The 11,256-nt window shown below is 40.5% G+C and overlaps 1 protein-coding gene across 2 annotated transcripts in view; it reads left to right on the top strand.

The window, feature by feature from the left end:
* The window catches only part of Penk (proenkephalin), a 5,785-nt gene extending 522 nt beyond the window's left edge, over nt 1–5,263 (top strand). The window contains exons 1-4 of one of the 2 annotated variants that reach the window (XM_010611142.3): nt 7–22; nt 107–166; nt 600–740; nt 4,254–5,263. In XM_010611142.3, coding sequence (XP_010609444.1) covers nt 603–740; nt 4,254–4,919 — 804 coding nt within the window. In that variant the 5' untranslated portion in view covers nt 7–22; nt 107–166; nt 600–602 and the 3' untranslated portion in view covers nt 4,920–5,263. Of the gene's footprint in view, nt 1–6; nt 23–106; nt 167–599; nt 741–4,253 lie in introns of those variants that run through there. The other variant, XM_010611141.3, reaches the window with a different exon arrangement.
* The last annotated feature ends 5,993 nt before the right edge of the window (nt 5,264–11,256 follow it).

Consider the following 11,256-nt stretch of genomic DNA (forward strand, 5'->3'; position numbering starts at 1 on the left):
TGCAACACCGCAGACCGCGACGGTGAGACTCGAGTCCGTCTGAGGGCCCTGCCCGCCCTCCTCCCCCCGACGCCGGCTCCCTCACACTTGCCTCCTTCTCTTCCAGAGTCGCCGCATCTGGGACCCGGTTGTTCCAACCAGCCTGCTGCATTCCAGCAACCACAACGTGAGTGAATTTGCCCTGAGCTCTCTTTTGCTGCGCGGGTTTAGGGAAGTCCGCCTGCACCCATGGCATGGGTCTCCGGGTTCCTCTTTCTGATCCAGGTCAATGCATGTCTCCCCAAGCTCCCACTCTCCTCCAGCCCCAGCTCTCAGGCGTGCACAACAGAACACTGCCCTAGGCTAAGGACCCCAAGAAATTAGTAGGGTGCCCCTGGCAACCCCAGGTTTGGAGGGCGACTGTGACAACCTGGGAGCCCTGAAGCCATCCAGCCAACCCCAGTTCTCCCTAAAAGGTGTCCGAATTGCGGGCTGGGGGCGAGGGACCAGGAACAAGAGTGCTCTGGCCCGACGGCGCCCCCGGTGGGGTTGTCGCAGCGAGGGATCCTCCGGAGGGGTACGTTCTGCGCCTAGATCTCTGGTTACTTCTCTCCTCTCAGTCCATGGCGAGATTCCTGAACCTTTGCGCTTGGCTGCTGGCGCTGGGCCCCGGGGTCCTGGCCACCGTGCAGACAGAGTGCAGCCAGGACTGCGCGATATGCAGCTACCGCCTGGTGCGCCCTGACGAGCTCAACTTTCTGGTGAGTGTTACTCAGGCACGATGAGAGTTCACAGTGAGTCCGGACAGCCCAGGCTGAGCCACTGCGCATCTCGTCACACCAGTGAGTGCTGCGGTGGGGAGGACCCTTGGTAACAAGAGATCTGGCTATTCCCAGAACATTGACCAAGGACTCCCTCTGGCTCTGAGCTTTTGGGACCTGAGACCGTCTGGGGTTGATAAAGGTGGAGATATCTCCACACAACCCAAGTTTGTTTTAACCCTGGGGATTCTAGAACCCTTGAAACTTGCTCTTTTCAGCACCTCGGAGAGCATTGGGTCTCCCAGACTGCCAGAAGGAAGATGTCCACTCACCCCAGCTCCTACCTTCCCAGCTAAGTGGCCCTCACCCATAACCAACCTTCCTACAAATAATATAATTTTTTGTTAATAGCATTTCTTCTCCTTTTTTTTGAATTCTTGTCCTGAGCTCTCTCAGCCTCAGGTCCCTCACCTGTGAATAAGAGCAAGAAAAGAAATAAAGAGATAAAGACAAAGGAAGGAAAAATCATAGTCGACAAGGTTAATAATTGTTGTACAGGCAAGATGAGATGGGATTCAACTTCTGTCATGATGGCAACTGTAATACTGACAAAAGCAACAGTTGATTTGGCTATGAGAGGGGGCAGGAGGCATGGTCAGGGACGAGAGGTGTGAACAACCTAAAGATAAATTAGAAGGGGGACACGATGATACGATGACTCTCACTCTGATCATAGTTTGTAGGCTTTTAAATCACCTCTGGTGCTCTAGTGAGTTGGAATCCAGATTTGTGATTCAAGGTGCTTCATTTTAACTAGCTCGTGTAATGACTGCCTTTGAAATTTGTTGAAATTATGTGACACTTTAAAAACCCCAATAGAATATGATAAATTAATCTAAGCTGCTTTGTGCTTCACTTGAGCTTTTGAAGAAATTTAATGTTAGGTAGAGATTTGAAATGGAAAAAAACGAAGGGATTCCAAAAGTCTGAGGTATATGTTTCAAATTAAATATATTTGTTTAATTTGAATATGTGAATTCCCTGCTCTGTTTCGTCAAGAATGTGCTGATTTAGCTTTACAGAAAAGATACATAATAATGTTTTACATTTAAACTATCAGAAAAAGGTTCCATTTTACAGGATACAATTGCCATCCATTTTTCTCCTTTCCCCTGTAGTCATAAGCTTTTAAGCTATGCCTGAAATTTGAGTGAATGCTAGGAACATAAGAAAAGATCTTGTGAATAAAGAATTGTGTACACAGTAGGAGAGAAAGACAATTAAGATATGCCGTATTGAAGACCTCATTTTCTGACCCCACATTTCCCTCCCCCATTCCATGCCCTGTGTTTCACGTACACCTGGCTAGCCCTTCCCTGGATAGCACTAAACATTCGGACTTCTATCCTTTTTCACCCTCCCCTTGGCCTTTAGCAGGATTAGGGAGAGGGGAAAAGACTAACTCCTCTTTCCTAACTTTTCCTCGCTGCCTTATGTAACTTGTTATTTACGTTAATGAAGGCGGTGGTATGGCACATGTAGTATGTGTAACTTGGGAAAAAAAGATAACAAGCCACCTATAATTTAAATCTCTCTTAGGAAGGAATGTTGACCAATAACGAACTGCTATGCTTCATGCTGGAACTTACATTTAGAGTTATTTTCTCGGTGACAAAGGATTTAGTTAATGCCTGTTTTGTAGAATTACCACAGCTCTAGAAGTTTAGCTTAGATATAACAGAAATGGGAAAAATGAGGTTACCTGGCCAAAACTGAAGTAAAATCAATGTAACAAATATTTGCCAAGCTTCTACCACTGATAAGACATTTATGTATTGACCTGTGGTAGGTACAATGATGAGCAAGCATGTCTTGACTAATGTCCAGAGGGAGTGTTCACCATCTAATTCTGCCTGACCATAGAATGAGACTGTGATGAATAGACCACTAAAGACATGTTGATGACTATAGGATCCATAAATTAACATCTACTCTTAAGTATGAATGTGCTGTTCTGATTATTAGCAGTTTGTTTTTGAAAGGTTCTCAAATCACATACATTTTAAAAACCTATTTGTTTAAATATACAAAATATTTAACATTAATTTTTAGCAACATAATCATGTAAATATTTTAGAATATCTTCAGCTTTTAATAATATTCTGATTCCTTGATTAGGTATTACCAGGAATAAAATGGAGTCATTTTAATGACATCATCTTTAGATTTCTTTTATGCTCGCATATTAGTCTTAGACATAAAGCTTAAATAATCATAAGGAGTTAAGTATATCTTCTAAAGATTTTGTTATACGAATAAAAGGCTTTCTTTCATTGCAAAAATAATATATCTAATAATAATTAATATACCAGCACATTTATAAAAACAAGAAAATATGTTACTTTTCTGTCTAAATCAATCCTTGCTATACTGAGTCCTATAATTACATTTGAGAGCTATAATATGTTAGGAAATAGAATATAGTTTTTGTATGTGTTCATGTAACATTGGTACTCTTTGAATCATACACAAGCCATCTGTTAAGTAGAAAAAAGTCTGAAAAAAGTCATTAGAATATATAGCTTAAATTTTTCAATGGTTTGAATTTGATTATTACATAATAAAAAAGGAAATAATTATATGCTGATCATTTCTATTTTATTAAGTAGCATAGTTTCCATTATAAAAGATTTTTTTCTACACACCAAGGACTAAATGTTAAGGAAATAAACACAAATAATTTGAGCACTTGCATGTATATAATTTCCTATCTGATCTTATCATTATCAACATTTGATTCAAGTTGGTAAAATGTTTTAGGCAACCAATAAAAATGGGAAAACAAAACATCTCTACTTTCAATAAATCAATATATCAGAATACAAATAATTCATCAGATGTAAACTCAATTTTTAAAATGTCTTTCTTTTAATCTTATTTTGAAATCTTTGTTTTTCTTTGAAAATTGAAAGTGTTTGCAAGAATACTGAATGGCATTGTAGTAAAATGCTAACACAGGAGAGCAAATAAATGTTATTCAGATTGATTTTTGCAAGACAAAATGATATTGGGTATTTTGGGGAAATGTCTCAAATTAGAGAAAGAGAAATTCCTTCATTTTGATTAGAAAGATCTCCAACAAAAATGACATCAGCAGAGGAAAACTGGTGAAATTAGATTGTGACGGCAACCAGTCTAAATTAATTTGGAGGAGGAGGGCCTCTTAAAATATTAACATTCATGGTGTATACCACTGGTTTAAAATCCATTGACAGCTTTCTAATTTGGTTCAGTTAATCCTTACTCCCTTCCCATACACACTTGCTTGTTTCAAGTTTTCATTTATTTCTTTTGCCTAGTCAGTGTGATGAAAAGTTACATGAGGAAATGCAGATGAACCTGTTCTATGAGAGACTGTAATTACTACAGCAAAGCATAGCAGGATCCACTGTTCATATACTTAAGGACATCTGGGAATCCTCTCAATACCATTACAATGAATTGTTTTCCCAGGCTTGCACACTGGAGTGTGAAGGACAGCTGCCTTCTCTCAAAATCTGGGAAACCTGCAGGGATCTCCTGCAGATGTCCAAGCAGGAGCTTCAAGAGGGTACCAACTTGCTCAGAGAGAGCGGCAAACAGGATGAGAGCCACTTGCTCAGCAAGAAGTATGGGGGATTCATGAAGAGGTATGGAGGCTTCATGAAGAAGATGGATGAGCTGTATCCCGTGGAGCCAGAGGAAGAGGCCAATGGAGGTGAGATCCTCTCCAAAAGGTATGGGGGCTTCATGAAGAAGGATGCAGAGGAGGGGGATTCCCTGGCCAATTCCTCAGATCTACTGAAGGAGCTGCTGGGAACAGGTGACAACCGTGAGAGAGAGAGCCACCACCAGGAGGGCGGTGACAATGATGAGGATGTCAGCAAGAGATACGGGGGCTTCATGCGAGGCCTTAAGAGAAGCCCCCAACTGGAAGAGGAAGCAAAAGAGCTGCAGAAGCGGTATGGGGGCTTCATGAGGAGGGTGGGCCGCCCAGAGTGGTGGATGGACTACCAGAAAAGATACGGAGGCTTCCTGAAGCGCTTTGCTGATTCTCTGCCCTCTGACGAAGAAGGTGAAAGTTATTCCAAAGAAGTTCCCGAGATGGAAAAGAGATATGGAGGATTTATGCGATTTTAGAACCCTTTCCTGTCGGTGACCCCAGACCCCAGACCCTGATAAGCTTCCCTGTATCCCAAAGTGAGCAACTGCCTCACCGATCACGTTTTATTGTCATGTGTTGCTTGCACTGTATAGTTGACTTTGTGATCTGGATGATTATATGGCCTGAAAGCTATCATTTCAGGCTCTATGTACTTTTGAAAGTCTATAAGCTCAATATCAGTCTATTGCATCAATCTTGTTTTCATGCTAAAATATTTTTGTTATCTCATCCCTTATTTTGAAAAGCATCAATAAATGCTTCCTTATATATAGATACAATAAACCCATTTCCCCAACTGCATAAGAGGTCTCCTTTCTCCAAGACCCTCATTCCCATTTGAGTTTCTTCAGTAAATCCTGAGTTCAGATATAACACAGCCATTGCTCCTGAAAAATAATCACAGGCTTCCTTCCCTTCTCACTGTGACTGCAAAATATTTTTAACTTTTATAAGAAAATTTTTAGACAAACACGTTGGAACAAAATAAGATAATGTAGTTTCATTTTATACAAAAAGAAAATAAAGCCCACACAGGTGAAGTAGTTGACCCAAGATTGCTTAGCAGTTGAAAGACAGAGATAAGAGTAAACCCCCAAACTTCTTGTTCCCAGTCCATTTTTCCACTCCATTCCCTTTTTATCTATACACATCACTAGAAAGTACTGAAAGAACTTTGAACTGTATCATGCTCACCATTGCATCCCTCCACACTATTACTCGGCTACATTCTCCAATATCTGATGAATGGGTGTAAGCGTGGAAGAATAAGTGAATGAGTGAGTGAATGAATGAAGTGGAGTGGACAAAATAATGGATTTGGCAACCAGATAATCAAGAAAGGTATTGGGAGTCTTTTGCAACGTAAATTACCAAAATAGAAGGAGCTATGGCTTTCATATTATTGAAACCATTTGGGACAACATTCAGATGTAAGAACTGTAACATTTAATTTTCTAGTTAAAACTATATGCACTCAATCCCTATCTGTTAGGTTTTCCAGGATTCCCACCCTTTTGTTTTTCAAAAAACAGAGTTCAGCATTCAGTAAAGTGAAGATTGAGTCTCTGGTTTGCAGTCCACCAGCACTGTCAACAAGATACTCATGCCCTGGCCTGTTGCTCCATTCCAGTGGGGCTCTATGGACTTGGGCAGTGCATCTCTCTAAGTCCAGCCCTGCAAGAGATCTGGGCACATCCACAGTAGAAGTCCTGACCACTGCAAGGAGTCATGAGCTTCCAGCCTCATGGAGTGCTACTCCCATTCATCTTACTAATCATTGGTCAACTAACTTTTTGGTCCAGTGAGAGCCCTGAGAGTCCCCCTCCTTTGGATTAGAGATGCAAGCAAAGGAAGTGGAACATCAGGAACTAAGTGATAGGGCTGCGGCACATTAGAGATATTAGCTGTCTATTCAGTCTTAACCAATTGTTTCCCTTGGGAAATGCAGGCTCAGTGTAGTCAGACTTTTGCAGAGAAACATGAAACATAGATTTTTTTTTAAAATATCCCAAGCTTTTGCTTTAATTTTGGTAAGTGATGCAGTGTCAAATAAAGCCATCTTCAGATCAGATTTGAAAGATGTGGATACTAGTATTTTAAGAAAAAAAAAAATGAGTCACTTAATTCTCTCTTCTGGAGCAAAGGTTTCCCAAACCTTGGAAACAAAAATCTAGCCTACACTATCCAGACAGAGTATGTACCTTCTTGACAAGATAATGGAATTATTATCTTACAGTAACATGCTACCTATACATACATATCTTACATATTATGCTTCATAAAAAAAGTTCACAGTCAGATGAATACATTATCTTTCAAAGCAAGCACAGGTCTTTATCCAGGAGGTTTATCATTTGTATTTCTGGGGCATCCATGTAGACCAGGCTGAAACAGTCAAAGTGGTAAAAACACAGCCATGTGCTGACCCATCTAACCACCTACCACTTCTGCTAGGGGCACATGATGCCCAGGGAGAGACAGCACCACACTACTTCCTCATCCGCCCCTCTTGCCTGGTGCAGGATCAGGAAACTAGAGGATGTGCAAAATTATTAAGGGAAGAAAGGACAGGATTGGAAAATGAGGAAGCAGAGAGAGGGCAATCAGATAAATCATTTTTAGGCCTAAATTGTAATAGATCTGTGAGCACTGGTGGAACATCCATGACACAGGATCCCTACCCACTGTGTGTCCTTAACAGTAAGTATGGATGGTTGACCACAAAAGATGACTTGAGAGTGTTTTGTAAGCCTCCTATCTTGAAACATCCCCCATGCTTTCTGGTCTTCACTCTGAAATTCCACCATTAGCATTTTGCTTCTTTAACTCCCACAGTCTCAGATAGTACGGAGAAATTCCTATTTAAATTCTGAGGAGCATTTGCATAAGATCATCTGGGATGCTACTCTTTCAGTGCAGTGAACTGGGCTCTGACTATAGCATTCAGTATCATGCTGCAACATGAGGACTAGGGCTAGGACTAACCTAGGACTAGGATTTAGGTTAAAAGAACCCAAAGTCACTGATAATTTAGGGAGATCTGGGAGGAATGAAGATCCACATTAACTGCAGAGGGCGCTGCTGCTCCATTCTGTACCTTTCCCCACTGCTTGGGCTCACTCTGCTGCTCATCCTCACAGTCTGGGGCCTCAATCTCAGCTCGCAACCAGAGCTGGGTCTGGATTCCTTCTGAGCGTCAATAAATAAGGTGTGAGCTCTGGTACCAGCCTGCCTAAATGGCAGTCCCAGCCAGCTCAACGTACCTGCTGCCTCTACCTTGTTAGGTTATCATAATAAGTGTCAAGTGTTCAACATCTTTGAACGAAGACCAGCACCCAGTCAGATTCATGGGCTTTGCTGCTGTGGCTGCTCAGCCTCCCAGTTCTTTGACTTGAATCCCAGCCTCTTTCTCCAGTCACCCAGCTTCACCTTAGGTCTTTCAGAGATGAGATGCTATCTATGGATCTGGTCCACAGGGGCAGGACCCCACCAGGTAGGGGGCTCCTTTCCTGCTTATTGTGTCCTATGAAACAAAAACTACTTGCAGGTCCTCTTAGTACTCATATTCATCGACAAACTGTAATCAAACAGTTAGCTGCATGCTATTATACATCCACAGAACGAACAACACCAAGAATAAACCTCTATGTAAACTATGGACTTTGGATGATTATGGTGTGACAGTGTTTATCAGTTGTTTTAAAAAAGATCATTATGGTGAAGGATGTTGACAGTGAGAGAAGGCACACACTTGTAGGTGCAGGAAGGGAAATCTCTGGGCTTTTTGGCTCAACTTCGTTATGAATATAAAACTCTACTAAAAAAACTGTTTACAAATTAGCCTAAAACAAGCAAACAAAAAAATGAGTCTAAGCCATAAGCTACAAAGTTGTCATCTTAAGAGAAGATGGGGAAGGAAGTAAGGCTTTGAATACTTTTATTTATGAGGGTTTTTTCCTTTATTTTTCCTGAACTGTACATACTAGCCCTACATAAGGGAATTCATTCATTCAACAGATGAATGAAACCAGTTTCATGACTATCTGGGGAAAGCACATTCCCCACAAAAAGAAGTGGGGATGTAAGGCTCCAACATGAGTGGGGCAGCAAGGCTCTTGAGGCCTCATGAGGATTAAGAAAAAGGTTTTCAGTTTTATTCTTAGGGTGCCAGAAAGGGACTGGAGGCTGAATGAGTGGTGTGCTATGCTGACGTTGTTTACATCTCACTCTGCCACACAAAATAAGTTTTCTCTCTCCCCATTCTCCTGAGGGAAGAATGTATTACATGTCTGTCATCATTTTGCATCCATCAAAACTTCTGGGTTTATCTGAAAAAGTTACATAAAAACTTTCAGTATTTTATAATAAATATGCAATTAATACATTCTATTTATCAATTGCTACACCCAAAATCAGAACTTACAATGCTCACCTATTGCCTTAAGAATGACAAAAGCAAACAAAACTTATTTTCTCAACTTAGATGGTGGTTCATGGGTTCATATTACTGGATGGCCTTGTGTGTCCCCATAAGGAGGGAGTACAGAATCATCTGTAGAGCTTGGCAATAGTTTAAACATACCCATCTATATCCCATGCTATATTTTATTCTCTGTAAAAAGTATAATATATACACAAAGAACACCACATGTCGTATGAGTGCATCTGGCTGAATTGTTATAAAGTACACTTTGAGGGGACACCGTCAGTGGCCTCAAGACTTCCCACTAGGTACCACCACATCACCAGCTCCCGTAAGTGCCACTCTGGAGCCAAGCCTGTAACACATAGCGTGTTGGGCTCTGCTTTCTCAAAACGTGCGATCTGTGTATAGGATGAGGCAATAACTACTAAACAAATAAGGCACTTCCGGAAGTTCTAAGTGCTATATTTGTTCTTTATAAGATTTCTTCTAACACAGACTTAAGAAGGGTTAAAAGTGAAATTCTTCTTTTACAGTCTCTACCTTACACAGATATTATCCTTGTAATTGCATATATTCCAATGCTTTGGCGCACACTGTGTTAATCTGTCACTGTGACAAAACACCTGAGATTATCAGTTTATAAAGAGAAAAGGCTTGTTTTGGCTCACAGTTTAAGAAATCTCCATTCATAAGCACTTGGCCTTTTTGTCTTTGGGCCTGTGGTGAGGTGATACACTATGGTAGGCAGCATGTAGCCAAAAAAAGATGCTCACCTTGTGAAGGCCAGGAGGCAAAAAGAAAGAGGAAGGGGCTTAGGTTTCAGAATTCCCCTTAGGGGCACACCCAGTGACCTAGCTTCTTTCCATTGGACCCCACTTCTTCAAGCTTTCACCACCTCTCAGTAGCACTGTAAGCTGACAATCAAGCCTTTGGGAGATACTTAAAATACAAATTAAGCCAGGCGCAGTGGTACATGCCTATAATACCAACATTCTGGGTGACTGAGCCAGGAAGATCCAAGTTCAAGTTCCAGCCTGGGAATCTTAGGAAGACTTTGTCTCAAAATATTTTTTTCTAATTTTTTTCCCAGTACCGGGGATGGAACTCAGGACCTTGCACTTGTACGGCAGGTGCAGTGCCACTGTGCTAAATCGCCAGCCCCCAAAAGGATTTTTTTTTTAAAAGTGGCTGGGCATGTAGCTTAATGTGAGGGCCCTGGGTTTAATCTCCCCTACTACACAAGAAAGAAGGGGGTAAGGAGGGAGGGAAGTTATTCCAAGCAGAAAAAATGTTGAAATGTACCCTAATGTTAAACTGAAGACTCTAAAGATAAATCATCCTTTGTACAATAAAGCATAAAAAGAGGCATAAAGAATTAGAGTATAGACATGAAAACTCCCATAAAACAACCTAACAACTACTAATCCATGCATTACATTTCAATCCAATCAGGTTTCCAAATTTATAGCATGGTTTATAGTCCAGTAATAGCTGCCATGGAAAATAGAATGCATATTACCTTTGAACAGAAGAAACTAAGCTGCAAAAAAAGAGGACCAGGAAGAAACAGTTTGATATGAGAAGGGTTCTTTAATACTCCTTGAAGCAGCATGAGGTTTCTGAAGGTGAGCATCTGCTATACCTGAAAATTTTTCAAATGAAATAAAAACTGAATTTTATAGGGTTAAATCTTTGGAGGTTAAGGTTCTAGTAAGAGAAAAACACTTCATAGAATCTGATCAGACTTTGAAAAATCACTAAAATAAACCTCTTAACTTCATTCCAGTCAAGCATTATAAATCATTCACACTAGAAAGGCAACTTCTGATTTACCCTACTATTGATGACATTCAAAGACAACCATATTCCTCTCAGTTTGATTTCCCTAACCTGATTAAGATCCTTCATAATAAAGCTGATAGAACACTTTTTTTAGTGTCTTGCTGTTTTGCTGTCACAATATTTGTTGCATTTTATGACTTAGTCAATTTACACGATTGACTAATTTATTAATTTATGTAAGTAGACACCATAGAAAAATGAGAGCTATGTTTTGCTTGCCATAGGCATTTAATGAATATAATTACAAGTCCATGTTCCTATCTAAACTTATAATATGATAGGAAAATAGTTTTAAATTGAAGGATATAATTACACTCAGAAAAATTGAACCTAATTGAAGTTAAGGAACAGAATAGACAAACATCACACTAAGCTTACAAGGTGGGCTGAATCTAGTGTGTCGGAACACTAGAGTCCAGGGAAGGCAGCCTCTTTCACTTCTTCATGACACTTAAGACCAGGTCCGCTGTATTGTTTGTTTGTTTGTTTGTTTATTTATTTTGAGACAGGGTCTCACTATGTAGTTGAGACTGACCTGGAACTCA

Source organism: Fukomys damarensis, unplaced genomic scaffold (genome assembly GCF_012274545.1).
Source record: "Fukomys damarensis isolate Sample0158 unplaced genomic scaffold, DMR_v1.0_HiC HiC_scaffold_5, whole genome shotgun sequence".
Classification (NCBI taxonomy): domain Eukaryota; kingdom Metazoa; phylum Chordata; class Mammalia; order Rodentia; family Bathyergidae; genus Fukomys; species Fukomys damarensis.